We start from the raw sequence: 18190 nt of genomic DNA, 5'->3' as shown, positions 1-18190 counted from the left end.
AAACCCACTACAACATCCTATGTCTGGAAAAGAGGAAAGGAAAGAGGAAGTCAGCCAACAGCCAGCTTTCTAAACAGCACTGTCCAACAGGACTTTCTACAAGAATGGAAATGTTCTATATCTGCTCCATTTGGTAGGGCGGCCACCAGCTACATGTGGCTATTTGAGCATTTGAAGTGTGGCTAGTGGAACTAAAAAACAAAATTTTAAATGTTACTGTAATTAATTTAAACTGTAATGTACATAGCCACACATTGGTAGTGGCTGTACCACTGGACATTTTCTTAATATATATATATATATATTATATAATAAATATATATTATATAATATATATATATAATAATTTTTCTTAATATATGGAAGCCCAAATCATGACAGACCTGAACCTATCAGCCACATTTATTTATTTTTTACAAGGTTTTTGTTTTTTTTTTTAAGATTTTACTTTTAAGTAATCTCTACACCCAACGTGGGACTTGAACTTACAAACCCCAAGATCAAGAGTTGCATGCCCTACCAACTGAGCCAGCCAGGCGCCCCGCAGCCATGTTTAAATGGAGAAGCAGAGTTACTTCAGAAGTGAATACAGACAGTTCATGACTTCACAGCACTATTTCTCCCTATTTACTGATTTTATGAAAATAAATTAATAGCCACACAGTGAGGAAAACACATCTATGGCTCTCACAGAGCACTGGGAAAAGGCACCAGACACAAGGGCATGTCCTGTATGCCCACTCACACGAAGTTATGAACCATAAAATGAATGCATGAAGACAGAGCTCAGAACACTGGCCACCTGTGGGGGTTACTGACTGGGAGGGGTAAAGAACGAGCCTTCTGGACAGTTAGACAAGTTCTTAATCTTGATCTGGGCGGTTTCACAGTTGTACGCACGTGGACACTTAAGATTTATTCATTCACTTTACTCTAAGTTCTACTTAAAAAGAAAATAAACCGAAAATAATCTTGGGAAAAACTCCAATCAAAACACCATGCTGTTCAAATACTCATCTAAATTTCTGTGAAATATTACCTTTTTTAAAAACTAAAAAGATGTTTATTATTTCCTCTCCTAGGATAAACCAAATCTGACTATGGTACTTTGACATAAAACAGCCATCTGAAATCGTATTTCAAATTCCTCTTTCCCCCATTTCTATCCCATATGCCTGGATTTTCCAGGCATGTTGATCAGCTTACCTTTAAAGTTTCCATTTCTTGGCTGCTTTCAGTCTGAGGCTTCCTTAGCTTAATCATCCACCTCACCTACCCAACAAAGCAGCAATAATTTTTTTGGTAGGAGACTCCTTCAAGGGATTTGACTTCAGGCATCTTTCAAAAGAAGCTAATGAAAAATTTGCCTTCTAAATCTAACCTAGTTGTGTGCTGTTCAAACAGGAGCCCCAGGGGCACTGCCTGGAACAAATGAGCTGAAGTTTAAACTGAAAGTTTGAATGACTGACTTTGTTAAAAATGTATGCCCCTGTCTTATGTCACGTTTCACTATCTTGGACTACACTACCTCTTTCACTGGGAAAAGAAACAGGTGTCTTAGGGATATTTCCAGAAAAGCATGTCAATAGTAAAATACTTATCTATATTATTTGATATTGTAATTCATAACATTCTATAGAGGAGTGAAGGAATTTAACACAAATCATAACTTTTCCACAAATTTCAACCTTAGTATCTCTCTCTCTCTCTCTCTCTCTCTCTCACACACACACACACACACACACACACAGAGACAGAGAGAGAGAGAGAGAGAGAGAGAGAGAGAGAGAGACTCAAGTAGCATCTATATTACATGAAATGGAATGCCTGGAGACTGGAGTGTTCTCATGAATTCTATTTTTTGATAGCTGGCCAACCATTTAGGGTACCCAAACTGTACTCAACGTATCTTAAGCACGGATGTTGCCAGTTCCTGGGATGGAAATCTATGGTTGCCTTCAGAGTGTTATTTTAGAACTGACACAATCCTATTGGACTCATAATGACGGTTCTTGTAGAAAAACTTCAGTTTACTGATCATAGTTACTTAATGGTATAACAAGATTCTCAACCACAATGTCAACGTATTTTGTGAGAGATCTCATTTGTTTCTTCATTTATTCAAGAAATATTTATTGGGTTCCTACCACATTCAATCTCTATGGCCTCTATTGACTTTAACTAAATAGGAGAATGACCTGAGAAAAGAGAGAAAAAACTCCTATAATTTCACATGAGTTAAAAAACAGAAAAAACAAAAACAAAAACCCACCAGCACTTTAAAGTCTGTGAGTATTGTATATGTAACTTATTTAGAGGACAGTTTCTGTCAATCTCTGAAGACACCTGAGAATTAGGCCCCAAAGCCTTCTAAGCCTCCAAATTTGACATCAAATCTTCCATTCACGTTATCATAGGAGCCCCCTTCAACTTCACAGAACCTATTTACTCTTAATTCATGCATTTATAACAGATGTAGTCATTGGTTTTCTAGCCCATAGGACAATAGCTACTTACAAAAATCATTCAAGATGACATCATCCCCCCAAAAACCCCCTAACTTAGACTGGAAAGTACACAATATACTGAAGAAAGATTCCTGTCCAAAAATAGTAAAGAAAAACATGTTTTTAAGGTAAGACAACTTTCAAAACTTTATACAGCTGTAAAAGTTACCTATACAGAACACCCTACAGGCACAGGAGAAAGAGCCTTGGTTTTGGAAACTGGAGACCTGCTTTCAGCTGGCCTTACCCTTTGTGTGATCTCGGAGAAGTTTCCAAACCTATCAGACTCGTTTCCTCATCTCTAAGACAGGGCTAAATCTTCCCACCCTACAGAGAGATAAAGCCAGCAGCGGGTGAGACATGTTTGTGAGGGCGTATAGTACAGGGCTTGGCATAGAGAAGGACAAAGGAAGTTTCTTTCCTTCTGCACATGAAAAATGAAATCTCACAGAGCAGTAAACCAGATGTACAGAGAAGACTTCTATGGAGCAACGGAGGAATACAGAGAACTTTAGAGATAGTTGAGGAGGGAAGATCCACAGGTGAAAAAAACAGCATTTTACAGTGATGGAAGGATTATATTGTGGGGTACAGATAAGTGAAAAGAAAACAGGACAGAGCATAACAAGATGCTAGTTATGTGCCGTGGACAAGTGTATGAAAGGAAGTGGAGAATGAAATCAGCACAGTTATGTTCATAAAATGAAATGGCAATTGAATTGTACCGATTTTCCTTTTCGGATCAAAAATCTTAATTTCACAGATTTAAAAAAATCCCAGAAATCAAAAATAGGAGGCTTCAAAGTTGTTTCAAAATGACTAGCAACTGTGTTAAATTAATCTGCAATTGCTTCCTAATCTGAAACAGCAAAATGTTACTCTTCTTGCTGCTGGCCAAGAGGAGGGGCTCCTAATGTTTATCTATTTCAATGCACAATCTCTGCCAGATATGTGGTGCGTGCCCTCAACATGCCTTTTTGTTTTTTTCTTTTTCAAATGAAACATGTATCTGAGAAGCTCCCTTATTAGATTACTGAGCTGGGACCATGAAAAGAACAACTATTTGCCAAAATTTCTCTGCTTTTTGTTCCCCCCAGAAGGAAAGTGAACTTGAAAAAACAGAATTTTTTTTTTTTTTTAATTTTTTTTCAACGTTTTTTATTTATTTTTGGGACAGAGAGAGACAGAGCATGAACGGGGGAGGGGCAGAGAGAGAGGGAGACACAGAATCAGAAACAGGCTCCAGGCTCCGAGCCATCAGCCCGGAGCCTGACGCGGGGCTTGAACTCACGGACCGCGAGATCGTGACCTGGCTGAAGTCGGACGCTTAACCGACTGCGCCACCCAGGCGCCCCGAAAAAACAGAATATTTTGATAGAACTTTGCTGTGCTTATTATAGCTGGATTATTTTTTAAATTAGATTTCTTAGATATTTTTAAATGCATGTAAAACATCAGAGTATTTTAAAATACACATTACAGCTCAACTATGGATGTCACTAATTATTTTATTTTTTTAAATATTTATGTATTTTGAGAGAGAGAGAGAGAGAGAGAGAGAGCACGTGGGCAGAGAGAAGGAGAGAGAGAATCCCAAGCAGGCTCCGTGCTGTCAGCACAGAGCCCAACACGGGGCTCAATCCCAGGAACCATGAGATCATGACCTGAGCCGAAATCAAGAGTCAAGCTCTCAACTGAGCCACCAAGCACCCATGAATGTTACTAATTAAAAAAAATAAACAAATAAAAATAAAAACATAGCATTCAAGTGGAAAAGTAGGTTCTGTAACAGTTCCATAGGGAAAGACTATTTTTCAAAGATATGTGTATGTGCAATAAAAAATTCTGGAATTAACATCAAAATATTAGTAGGGGTTAGGACTATGTAATGATGTTCCAGACAAATTTTATTTTTGTTTTTATTCTCTTGTGCTTTATGACACAGAGCATTTATTACTCTTGAAATTTTAAAAAACAGTTTTTAAGAAGAAAAAAATGTACAATTAAATCAATTAGTACATACTCTTGGCATGCTGCTATAGTTTACTTTCATAATCAGGATTTTTTCTTTTTTTCTGACATTTTAAAACCAAGGACTGAATGAAGAAATACAGAAATTTTCGGATAATGCTTCCTTTTCCTTTATTTTCTTGCCAGGGAGGAAATGTGTGGAACCAAAAATTAAATGGGCCTCAGGTCATGGTAAGCTCGTATTTAGCTGACACAGAAGTCTATTTAGTTTGATCCTGAAAGAATGGTGCAGGAATATATGGTTTCCACACTCCTGGGAACTATCTGGTCATCTGCGCCCTCCTCAAGTTCGTCCATTCCCAGATCCAAAACACAGCAAAAGCAAGACAAGGAAAGATGTACCTGCATGCCTCCCACGTTTCCAGAAGTTGGTGCCCTGCATGCGTTCTCTTGGAAGGAGAATGCATAATGGCAGCAGAAGCTGGCAATGAAACAGTATCTAACGCTCACAGAGGGCCTCCTAGTCTGAAATCAGAAACCCCTGCACAATGTTAAGTATTATCACCATTTCACGAAGAAGGAAGTTGACTGTGGGGTCAAGCGGCTTAGCCTATAATTATCTAGTAATGAATTTACAGAGATATTTGACACACTAGTCACTGTGTACCAGGATAAGGTTACCGCGCTCCATTACTAGGCTATCCATGCTCCGGCTTTCACAAGAGAAGGGACAGATTTACCTTGCTCCATCCATGGTCTTCCACACAGTCTGTTTTGAAAATGAACACAACTGGCTGGAGGGTTAGGAGGATGGTCAGTGGTCATGCAGAAGGCAGGAGCCAGCTGGCCCAGCACTGGACTCCTCCTCCCCCACCACACACTGTATATTTCCCCCACCACAGAGAACTGGCATTTTATTTACTCCTCTAACTGCTAGTCCTAGATCTTAACTACAGGACACATCTGCCTCGAAATAGACAATAAACTTGACGTATTGACTTCTTGGATGTGGTCATAAAAATTCCTTGTCTAGCAGTGTCAAAAGCTAAATGTGTTCCTTCTAACCTTAATTGCATCCCTGGGAACCTCCTCTTAAAATTCTTAGATGGTTATTTGCTTGACCTTTGTGCATTAAAAAATAAAAAATTAGGACACACAGCGTTCAAAATATACTAGCTTACTCTAACTTATACAACAGATGTTTCAAAAAGTTCATTTGCTCACTTGTTCATTCATTTAGAAAATGTTGGCTGGCTCTTCTATTTGGAGCTAGGCTAGGGCAATGTGGAATTGAATTTTTCAGGGAGTTGACAGTCTTCTCTGGGAATTAGCCATATGCACAGGCAGTTCCTGAAGAGAAGAGATCCCCATATAAATAAAAAAAAATTTAAATCAAATCATCCTTTAAATGCTCTGAAAACGACTTATTGACCCTCTTCAACAAATCCTTTTGAGGGCAAGCAATACTTTGGTACAGCAAGGGATGCACTTGGCTTTATGAATCCAGAGTATATTGCTGCTAAATAACACTTATACTTAGTAATTCCATGTTACGGGGATCATACTAAGTTCTGGCACAATTATTTTTAATTTTTATTTAATTTAATTTTTTTTTTTTTTTAGACACAGAGCACAAGCAGGAGGGAGGGGCAGGGGGAGAGAGAATCTTAAGCAGGCTCCACACCCATCATGGATCATGACCTGAGCCGAAATCAAGAGCCAGATACTCAACTGACTGAGCCACCCGGGGGCCCCAACCCAATTAGTTTTTAAAAGAGGGAACCATTGCAGTACTTCTACTGACGCTGACAAACGTTTCTTAACTCAGCATATTTCAAAGTATGGGACAAAGGAGAGCCCAAGCCACGTCACTGAAGAGGGACAGGGACCGTGGCAAGCCACCTACCTGGCTTCAGTCTTCCCATTGATAATATACACTGTTGGACCAGACGGCCTAGAATGCTTTTTTAACTCCTGATTTCTTACTACGCTGTAATTTTAAAAACTATCTGCCATAGAGATTCAAGTATCTTAAAGGAGGCTAGCATTTTAGGAGGTCAGAATTGGAATTCAAATCTTCTTTGAAATCAAGGAGAACAGGTCATGAAATGAAAGGCATTCCTAAAGCATGAATGCAAAAGAAAAAAGAAAAAAAAAAAAAAAGAAGAAGCTAACACAGAGAGATTCCTTAACAGTCACAGCATTTGCCCTGGCTGATTAGGAAGATTAAATTTTAATCACTACAGCTTTTTATTTGCCTCCACCAACAGGAGGAAATAGCCAATAAAATATGGTGCTTAATGAACAGAATGCCTACTTCGGAGATTCTTTACTTGGTGCCATCTAATGGGGCTATTGTTTATTTATTTACATCTCGTGTTGTTCTAAAATACTACAGCTGTCTGAAAGCAGCTTGAGATCCCCTTCCGGAAGAGAAAAAAACTGTATTAGTGATAGAAAATGGATGTTTTTTAATCAAGTAACACTCTCTTATAGGCAGAATCAGCGTCAACTTTTCAAAAAGATGTACTGGGTGATAAACAAAAAAATGGGGGGTGATGGAAGGAAGCAGTCCCGGTGTGTGCACACCAAGACGAAAGGGTGGTGCGCCACGTGGATAGGCACTCCAGAGGTCTAGTGGTTTGCCAGAAACGCTTCTCCTGGTTGAAATCTGCAGGTGGGATCTTTACCACGAGAAGATGTAGACTGACCCCCTTCCAGATGTTTGAGTTACCCTGGTTGTTAGTCATGTCGTTCTGTTTGAGTTGCTAGTGGGAACTGGTATTGAATACAAGTAGGGATGACTCAACGGGCTACCTTGGTTGGCTCTGCTCCTTGCGAGGTGGCCAACGATGGGTCGGCCGGCAGCCAACTAAGGGGCCAAGAGGCCCAACCGTGCCCACAGCTGAACCACTAAGCCTGGTATGAGCACAGCACCCTCGTGTCTCAGGATATTTTTGAGGGGACATCAGCTGATGAAACTTCCTGCTTAGCAGCAGATGGGAGAGAAGATAGCATTGAAAACACAGATTAGGAAGAAGGCGAATGAGCAGTAAAGACAGCAGCCAAACAGTCATCCTCCTCGCTACTTTACTGCGATGAGCTATTCTTTACAATTTTCACACTGTAAAAGGAGACATCTGTGTTCTTGGAGAAGTAGCTTAAAATAAACACCAACAAGAGTAAAAAAAAAAAACAAGAAACCAACTTTTTTAAAGATCAACCTGATTGGCAAGAAAAGTTTGGTACAAAAATGGAAATGTGTTAGGAAAAAACAAAAATCATACCTGGAATTTACATTAGTGCCCCATGCATGCGAAGCAGTTATCTGTGAGATCCTAGAACTCCAAAGGCCTTATGAACAATCATAACCCACAGCCTTCCAAAAGGTCCAGAGGGGGAGGAGAGTAAGGGCCATACTGTTTTCTGTAAAGGAAGCTGAGGTAGGAATATTTACATTAACTGCCCAAGGTAAAAAAAAAAAAAAAAAAGAAAAAAAAAAAGAAAGAAAAAAGAAAAGTAGTTGATTCAAAGTCAGAAGCAAAATATTTGGGGCTCTAAGCCTGCATTCTCCTGTCTCAAATGTGCTGTCTCCTTCTGGGGCAATCTGGGAGTGTCTGACCCACTAGGACCTGGATCCAACTTTGAAAACAGGCCTTTCATTTGCCTGTGGCAGCAGACGCACTGGAGCATTTCCGCTAGAGGGAAGAGAAACGGGCAGCAGAAGGCCTTTGGTATTCTTAAAAGCCCCAGCTTGATTTTATTAGTGGTTCTTTAACCACAAGACACAGCCTGCAATGCTATGACAACCACAGAGGTGGCAGAGTGAGATGGGTAAATGCAGTTTTGTGCATGAAGAAAAGCGGTCCATATTAGGGAAGCAGGACAGGGACAGAGGTCAGGCCAAGAAGAAATGAGAAGATTCGAAGGAACAGAAAGGGGCAGGAGGTGAGAAAGGGACAGTGATGCAGCAGGCAGATGGAAAGAGAAATTGATGGAAAGGAAAATACAGGAGATACAAGAAAAGCGAGGAGGAAGAAAAGCCTGCGTGTTGTGGGGAGTGGAGTGGACCGGACTGGTTTTATCTCATTTCCCAACCAGGAATCTACTTATCTATAGACAGGAGGTCAGTTTCTAACACCTGCCCATCTTGTTTATCCTCTTATTGATTCCATATTAGGACCTTACTTGGTCCCTCTACATGGGTAGCTGTGCAGGAAATTTGGGGAGGGTTTAAAGGCTTTTCTCCAGGTCTCACAATTTGCTGCGGTCCTCTCTATAACAAACTGGAAGGATCCCTCTATGTGTTGTTTCCTTCTGAAGACTGTGGGGCTGAAGCCTAATTTTTAGAGAACCATGTAGATCCTTCACCCACGTGGAAAGTTCACTGATACACATGCCCATGGATAAATGGGTTAGCCCATGGAATGGAAGATCCCAGGCACCAATTAAAGCCTTGCAAACACCATCAGAATGAAATTGGGGGTGAATGCTACCCAGTTATTTTTCCTATCAACTCCCCCACAGTACTTAATGAAATGCTTTTTTTTTAAATTTTTGCACACAGTAGAAAATGAATTAACAGTAACTGACGATGATAAAGCAAGTCTATAAGGTGCTACAACTGAGCGCTGAGCTTCCAGTAAATGACCTCACTGATTTTTTTCCTTTGGGGCAGGTGGCCCTCAAACGCTTTTCTGATTTGTTACCTGCTCATCCCATCCATCAAATAAAAAATAAACAAAACCCACAATCTCGTGGCATTAATAGGCACAAATTTTAATTAAGGAAACATTAAATGCTGATGAGGTGACAGGGGTTTTGTGGAAATAAACGCATAATTCTTCCCAATACAGAAGCCTGATGCGGTCATACTGCACAGTAAAAATACCTGCGCCACGAGGAACTGAGCAGCTCAGGGCTTGCCAAGGAACTGCCAGGGCTGGTGGTGTTGGTGTTGCCAAGGTTTAAAAAAAAATGATGAAAAGGCCGCCGACCAGGACAAGAGCGTCAAACCGCAGCAAACCGGGTGAAGTGCTTTTCACAAATGAAATACGTTCAGAACTACCCCTGGAAATCAACCAGACTGCAGGCTGGCGAGGACCAGAACGGTGTTCTGTTCACTGCATCCTAGTCTCCAGCAGCTAGAGCGTGGCATTCGGTAGGCACTCAATAAACATTTGCTGAAGAATGTGACAGTGAACTCCAGAAGAGAATACAAAAGGTGGGTATAGAAAGCCCCCTCCATCCTCCACCTTCCTCCACACGATTTCTCTCTTGTCTCCAATAACCATCTAAAGTGTTAGAAACCACCTTCTTAGAGAGAATAGGGAGCAGAAGGGAAGACAACAGAAAGCTAACCCGGGGCTGGAACAGGCAGAACCCTTCAAGTAACACAATGCACCAATACAGCCACATGTCACTTCAGCACAGAGACCAGGAGAGACGTTAAGAATAACTTAGGTGGACATTTATTCTGTAATAAAAGTAATACTGTTTTTAAGTGAAGTAAAATATTTTATGGTATAATCTTAACAATTTGACAGCCGCTCTTTATAAATTCTATTTGGAAGAATATTACTAGCACTTTAGCAATGGTATACAGAGGCAGAATGGAATCGTGAGCTCCAGGGCCAGCGTGCTGGGTTTCAGTCCACCACACGCCTGCTGTGTGATTTAACCCTCTATGCCTCAGTCCCTACATTTTTAAAATATTTATTTATTTTGAGAGAGAGAGAGAGAGAGAGAGAGAGAGAGTACACATGGGTGAATGCAAGCAAGAGACAGGCAGAGAAAGGGGGAGAGAGAATCCCAAGCCGGCTCCGCACTGTCAGCACAGAGCCCGACACAAGACTCAAACTCACGAACAGTGAGATCATGACCTGGGCTGAAATGACGAGTCAGATGCTTGAGCCACCGAGGGACCCCTCGGTTTCTCCGTCTTTAAGATAGTATTAACAACACCTTTCGTGATTACTGTGAAAAAATCCGTAATTCACATAAAGAGTAGAAAATTATAAAAAGCATTTACCTTGTTCCTGGAATGAATGAACGAACGAATGAATGAATGAATGAATAAATAAATAAATAAATAGCAAGCTACTATTCCTAATAATGGTTTTAAAGATTTTATAAAAGATGATTGTTAGTTTCAAAGGATTTCATGAATGGGGCGCCTGAGTGGCTCAGTCGGTTGAGCGTCTGACTTTGGCTCAGGTCATGATCTCGCAGTCCATGAGTTCGGGCCCCACGTCGGGCTCTGTGCTGACAGCTGGGAGCCTGGAGCCTGCTTCAAATTCTGGGTCTCCCTCTCTCTCTGCCCCTCTCCCACTCATGCTCTATCTCTCTCTGTCAAAAATGAATACACATTAAAAACAGTCTTTAAAGGATTTCATGATTATTTCTAAGGTATACTTACAAAATACAGGTCTACATATAAGTTGCTTATATAACCATTCTTATTTGTTCTCTATTGTCCACTGGTTGTCAACTTGCTGTGAAATCCCAGCCTACTTTATACTATGTGTTATGCAGGGCTGCACAAACATCCCGAAACTGGAACTTAGCAAAGATAATACACATTATCTGAAACGCATAATGTGTATCAAAGAACTTTTGGTATTGCTGACCACCAAGAATAAATAAGTAGTAATTCCCTTCTGTCCTGCTTTTACGGTCTTCTCAAATTTCTTGAAGTACAGCATCTATCTTGATGAAGACACTGGGTGAACGAAAATGTGCCTGGCCATTACATTAAATCTCGCGGTCACTGCTTTCCACACATCTTCAGAAGGTCCTGAGCCTGGTGATGGCCTTGGAGGGCCACTGCTTAAAGAATCCCCACGTGAGCGGAAGTGCCCTCGAGATCCAAAACATGCCTCCTTTCTGTAGTTCTGAAATATGGCAAATAAGCCAGAAAAGACTCTGGTGTGTGACTGACACAAAAATGTTAGCTCCCTGTTTCTAGGTCAGTCTAGCATTCCTTGGAAAAGTGTTTTTTATTGAAACAAACTAAATGAGTTCTAAATCTTTACATTTGAAAATGTACTGGCCTTCTAAGGGAAATCTAAACTAAACGGTAATCAACTGAAATCAAGAATAAAGGCACTTACCTTCCTGGCCTATTATCACTTGGAGAAGATGATTTGAGTATTAATAATATTCACTCAACCATTTATACAAACTAAGACTCAAAATAAATCCCATCCCTGGAATTATTTTATATACTAATAATGTACTTGATATCCTGTTTCATATAGTTGGTATATGGAAATTAAAATGTTAAAGAAATTAAGCAGTGATTACCACTTCTCTAAATCTATATTAAGCAATATTCAGCTGCACTAATGTAATTTAGTTGGATGATAATAAAGACAAAGATAGGAGGTGGCAAGGAACTAGCATATTTGAAATGTAAAAAATAATTGCGGAAAGGGACTATAGCAATTCTAGGTAAAAAGCCTACACTTTCGGAACCAATTGTGGTCGTTTGTTACTCTTAATTTAAAAATCTGTAAGAAAGCATCAAAATCAATTCAATTCAGTCTTAATGAGACAGCTCTAACAGGAGCTTATTCACTGTACCTGTCCTAATTAGCATGAATATGTCCTCCGTGTCAAATCTGACAATACACTTAACTAAATTAATGTTAATCCCACAACACAGGATCGTATTTGAGTTAGCAGCTCTAAAACAGAATTTGCACATTAATATTTTGATAACGAATAACAGATGAACTCAGGGCTGGAAAAGAACTGGTTTGTGATTATTTCCCCAAAAAGGGAAACTGAGGCTCAAGGGAGACTCAGAGGCTTGCTCAGGGCCCCACTGAGGAGTAGCTGGAAAGCACAGGTTCAATGCATGTATGTGCCCAGCTATTTTCTTTTTGTCACCTCCCCAGAGAGACCTGGAATCCTGTGTCACCTTGTAAAACTAAATGGAAGTCAGATGATATCCCACCTCAATTATTGATGATGAATAGCATTTGTTAAGATTCCCAAACAGAAGACCTCAGGTACCTCCCCCCATGAGGTTATTAACTATAATTCTTGCTTTTTAATTGCCACTTAGGCTAAAATGACTACCTCTTCAAGATCTATATGAAGATAATTTGGAGATTTAGTTTGGGGTGGATGTCAACAGACACTAACTGACCTTAACACGTATTTCAAAAGTGTTATGAAGGATACGGGATGAGAAAAATAATGACAAATTAGAACGAAAACAAGAGAAAACTAATGACTGGAAAGGTGGTGCCTGTCCATTCCATATTTTAGCTCTAAAATGTTTTCAGTGTGTCCCAAACATGAAACTGCAAGGTGGTTACCTTTCAATTTATGCCTGTAAACCGTCAGTCCTGCCTGGGAGTCACTGGAAATATTGAGATGGTGAAAACAGTCCCCACTTCGAACTGGCACGACATGAAAACATCTCGGCGTCGGGCTGGCATCTCCCTTGTTTTAATTTCCCAAAGGCTGGGAGTTTGGAAAGCTGGATTTGAGTGTTCCCGCACACGCCTGCTGCCCCAGGTTGTCAAACCTTCTCCCGCCATAAGGTGAGGAGGCTGAACTCTTTCAGAAGAGTGCCCACATTAGTTCCCATGGGACCTTCTTCTTTTCAGAGGAGAGCTTATACGTTAGTGGCAGTGTGCTGGGGAGGCAGTGGAGGAAGGGGCCAGGGCCACTCTCCCTAGAGGAGGCTGGGCCACCCAGGACCTGGAAGGGGGATGAGCTTGGGCCTGGATTATCACCCAGGGGCTTCAGCTGCGACAGTCTCTGAGTCTGCTAATGATAGCAATGACAGGTAACGTCTTGGGGGCTCTTCTGTTGTGCCGGGCCCCAGTCACATTCAACTCTTGAAATGCACTATCTCATCTAATCTTTATAATGACCTTGCAACACTTCACCAAAAATGCCATTTTTATAGGCAAACTCCAGTCTTCTAAACCTCTCATCTTGGCAAAAGTTCACCTTCCCTCAGCGAAACCCATTTTCCAGGTAGCAGTAATCAACGACTTAAATACCCAAAGAAACTTGCCTCTTTTATTAAGTGGTGAAAAGAATACTTACCTCACAAACCTGATCTCAGGATTTCATGAGGATATGAGGTATCTAATATAGGGCTATAGGCATAGTAAGGAAATAATTGTTTTTTTTAAAAAAGATCTATCTGGGTACCTGGGTGGCTTAGTCGGTTGAGCATCTGACTTCAGCACAGGTTATAGAATCTCACGGTTTGTGAATCTGAGTTCCACGTGGGGCTCTCTGCTGTCAGCACAGAGCCTGTTCTGTCTCCCTCACTCCTCCCTCTCTCTCTTGCTCTCTTTCTCTCACAATAAATAAACTTTAAAAAATAGTATAAAAAGATATATCAAAATTGTACTCCATCTAGCTATAGGATTTTAAGATCTGGATTTATAATACTGAAAACTTCTATACTAGATTCCAGTGGATTAATGGTTCACTTTAAAAGCAGACACACACAGGGGCTCCTGGATGGCTCAGTCGGTTAGGCGTCCGACTCTTGGTTTCAGCTCAGGTCATGATCTCATGGCTTCATGAGTTCCAGCCCCACTCTAGGCTCTGTGCTGGCAGTGCGGAGCCTGCTTGGGATTCTCTCTCTCTCCCTCTCTCTGCCCCTCCCTCACTTGTGCTTGTCTCTGTCTCTCTCAAATATGTCTCAAAACAAATAAACTTTTTAAAAAAGTGAAATAAATTTAAAAAGATAATAAAAGCAGACATAAGAATACATATGCTATATAACTAGTATATGTATTCACTTGTTTGAAACGCTAGCGAAGATACATTACAACTCATCTATAGTGGGAGGGTGCAGACCAGTACCTGCCTATGGGCTGAAGCTGGGGGTGAAGGTGGTGACGGGGAAGGAGGTGACTGGGGAGTGGCAGGAGGAAACAGATTTCTAAGATGATGGAAATTATCTAGATCTTGATCGGGGTGGTGGATACATAGGTATACACGCTTGTCAAAACTCACTGTACTCTACACCTAAAATTGTATGTAAGTTATCTCCATAAAAGTGATTGGGGGGAAAAAAAGTAGTTCCAAGAAAAAAAAAACAAGCACAAAATTTTACAACTGGGTGTTTAACCAAGTCTCTTTTCTCTTGCATGTTTTCATTTGGATTGATTTACTTTATCACTATTGTGGGTTGAGTTGTGTCCCCCAAATACTCATTGGTTGAAGTCCTAACCTCCAGTACCCCAGAACATGACCTTATTTGGAGACGATCGTTGGCTGCATGTATAACTGGTTAAGATGAGGTTGGAAGGGAGTAGAGAGGGCCTTAACCCAATACAAATGGCGTCCTTATCAACAGGAGAGACTTGCACACAGGGAGGATGCTATGTGGGCATGGTGGCAGAGATCAGGGTGATGGGTCTACAAGCCAAGGAATGCCAAAGATGGCCGAAGAGCATTCAGGAGCAAGGACAGGCACGGAACGGATACTCCCTCACAGCCCCCAGAACGGACCGAACCGCGGACACCTTGATCTTGGACTTCTGGCCTCTGGGGCTGTGAGACAATAAATTTGCATTGCTTAAACCACTTGGTTTTCGGTACTTTGCTATTGGCCGCCCCAGGAAACTAATACAATAGGGCCCATCTTTTTTTCTCCAGTTACATTAGGATTGGACACTTCAGCCAAGTTTCAAGTTTCTCATTAATCAAATCTCGAAGACGTCTATCCCCAAGACAGAGTCCACCAAAGTCTGCTGAAAAGCAAATCTGCGTGGAGTTCGTGAACTAATAATAAACGTACTTTCTGAGCGCTTACTGTGTGCCAGACTCTGTGCCAAGTGCTTGACGTGAGTCATCTCATTTAATCTCTGCCATGACCACAAAGAATTAATATAACTTCGTTTTCAGAGAGAGAAACGGGTTCATAGAGGTTAACTAATTTGGCCAAGTCACAATGCCAGTGAATGGCCAAGACCTAAAGCAGATTTTAAGCATCTCCCGCAGGGCCGTGTATACGGCTCCATGAATTTGCAAATAGCATTAGTGGCTGACAGCCATGTCGGTAACTTTTGCAGTTTCTGTATTAGAGCGAAAATTCTTTTCAAGAGTACAAGTAACCTTACAGAGGGGTATCTTTTTTTAAAGCCCCTCAAAAATCACATTTCTTCCCGATACTGCCGTAGACTTGTGTTCCTAAAATATTGTGAGAAATATTACCGAGTGGGGGAAGGTGGCAAGTTAATGATCAAATAAATTCGAGAAACACCAAGTTAAACATCGGGCTTCCAACTGATGGCATTGAGCCCTAAACTTACTTGAGCGGGAACTCAAGTTTTTGGACACCTATTACTGCAGAACTGCTGTTTCCTTCCCCTCACTTACTTTGGGGAAAGTCAGCTGTGCACAATGTTTATTTTTATTTTTGAGAGAGGGAGCGAGGGAGCATGAGCAGGTGGGGGGAGGGGGGAGGGGGGAGGGGCGGAGAGACAGGGAGACACAGAATCCGAAGCAGGCTCTAGGCTCTGAGCTGTCAGCACAGAACCCGACACGGGGCTCGAACCCACGAACTGTGAGATCACGCCCTGAGCCGAAGTCAGGCGCTTACCTGACTGAGCCATTGTCAAGGTGCCCCTTGACAATGACTGACTTTCTGCTTGAACTTGCCATGGATCTGCGTATTACAAGACTCAACTGCTTCATCCATAAAATATGGATAATAATCAAAGTTACTATCTCAACGGTTGTTGCAAGGGTTAAATATCTGTGAAAGGACGTTGAAATCAGAAAAATCATAACCTTAAGGCAAGCTTTGCATGGTTTTGTGAAAAATCTTATTGTTTAACACAGTTTTTGAGTTTAGAAAAACAGTGGTGGAGAGCCTCCTTTAATCTACTGTGAATTCTTCTCTGCTCGCTTAAGGAAAGCTTCTAGTAGCTTCTTGCAAATTGGAAAATGCAATTTGTGTTGCAAGGATTAAGGTGGTTGAATGCTGGCTGGCGCCATTCAGAACCACTCCTGGGTCCCACGGTCTGGACACACTCACCAGAAAACCCAGCCAGTACCAGTGGCTCCAAGAAGAGAACAGACTGCAGTCTGCAGTCCAGGAACACTGAACCAACGGGATTTGGGGGCTGCAGCAGTGGCTCAGGGGTGGGGTAGGGAGGTGTTAACTCAGGGGCTCCTCAGCTGTGACCTAGGGCTTCTAATGCAAATGTCCCGAGACCACCTTGTTGGGTACCCTGCCCCTGCCCCTCCAGGAGGTGCACTCAGGAACCTACCTGGAGGTGAGGAGCCCACTCTAACAACTCGAGCAGGATGCTGGACCTCGCTGGCAGCAACTGCCAGCTTTCCATCAGGGGGCCCTGCTTGCTGATGGGGGACAGCTCCCAGGACCGCGAGTGCCCACTCTCACTCGTGGCCACAACTGCCTACCAGGCACACCAAGAAGAAGGTGCCCACAAACAACCCAATCACTTTCAGGCTTCATAGAGAGAAGAAAAGACTTCAAAAGAATCCCCTCAAGTACACAAAACGAGAATATTCAAGGTCCCATTTTATTTCCAAAACATTCTGTCCCTACAGACAGAATTAGCTACGCTTAATAGAATATATGATTTTTATTTTTTTCCCTTAGCAGTGATTTGTGCTGTGAGCCCCCAAATTCACTCACATCCAGGGATCAATATCCCCATGATATCCCACCTTATCCCTATATACTCTCCTAGTCTTACCAAACCTTGGAGCACATACCATATACCCAAACATTTAAGAAAACTCTGCCTTCCAAAAATCATACGGGATGCATGAAATTCATTTGAATATGCATATTAAATGTCTGAATCCAAAAGAATTCATCAGAAAATGTAATAGCGGTTGTCTCTAGGGAGGAAAATGGAACTGGGAGTCAGAAATAGGAGGGAAAGTCCTTTTAATGGTCTATTTAAAAATTTTAACATGCATATGTGTTAATTATAAAACATTTTTAAATTAGAAAAAAATCTAGGGGTGTCTGGGTGGCTCAGTCAGTTGAGCATCCAACTTCAGCTCAGGTCATGATCTAACAGTTCGTGATTTTGAGCCCTGCATCAGGCTCACTGCTGTCAGCCCAGAGCCCGCTTCCGATCCGCTGCGCCCGCCCCCTCTCTGCCCCTCCCCTGCTTGTGCACTCTCTCTCTCTCTGTCTCCAAAAATAAGTATTTTAAAAAAAGAAAAAGAAAAAATCCGAAGGCACAAAACCACAAATGCCCTTCCAGGGGTATTTGTTCGAGCTGCAACTTTTACTTCTCTTGTGACACGATGCCTTGATCTCACTACCTGGATAAACTGCACCCAAAAAGGTCCTCTGGAAAGAATGCTAAATATCAAGGGTTCATTTCCCTAAAATCTTTCTCCTAGAAAACCCAGCCAATACCAGTAACCAGTCTCCAGCACCTTCCTTTGATTAGTCCAGCAAAGGGCAGAATTATCCAAACACCAACTTAAAAAATTTTGGCTCACTGGGGCGCCAGGGTGGCTCAGTGGGTTGAGTGTCCGACTTTGGCTCAGGTCATGATCTTGCTGCTTGTGGGTTTGAGCCCCACATCGGGCTCTGTGCTGACAGCTCAGAGCCTGGAGCCTGCCTCAGATTCTGTTTGTCTGTCTCTCTCTCTGCCCCTCCTCTGCTCATGCTCTGTCTCTCTCTCAAAAATAAACATTAAAATTTTTTTTTTTTTTTTAATTTGGCTTATTCC

The 18190-nt window shown here is 41.6% G+C and overlaps 1 protein-coding gene across 6 annotated transcripts in view; it reads right to left on the bottom strand.

Moving 5' to 3' along the window:
- KCTD1 (potassium channel tetramerization domain containing 1) overlaps positions 1-18190 on the bottom strand; it is a 187670-nt gene that overhangs the window by 50155 nt on the left and 119325 nt on the right. Inside the window, exon 1 of one of the 6 annotated variants that reach the window (XM_058692458.1) lies at positions 4881-4903. The exons of the other annotated variants lie outside the window; for them this stretch is intronic. Within the exon in view, the coding sequence (XP_058548441.1) occupies positions 4881-4886 (6 nt within the window). The 5' untranslated portion in view covers positions 4887-4903. Of the gene's footprint in view, positions 1-4880; positions 4904-18190 lie in introns of those variants that run through there. 6 annotated transcript variants of the gene reach the window in all.

The sequence above is a fragment of the Neofelis nebulosa genome, chromosome 11 (genome assembly GCF_028018385.1).
Source record: "Neofelis nebulosa isolate mNeoNeb1 chromosome 11, mNeoNeb1.pri, whole genome shotgun sequence".
Lineage (NCBI taxonomy): Eukaryota > Metazoa > Chordata > Mammalia > Carnivora > Felidae > Neofelis > Neofelis nebulosa.
Note: the sequence above shows the minus strand (reverse complement) of the source record. Positions and strands in the feature narration are given on the sequence as shown.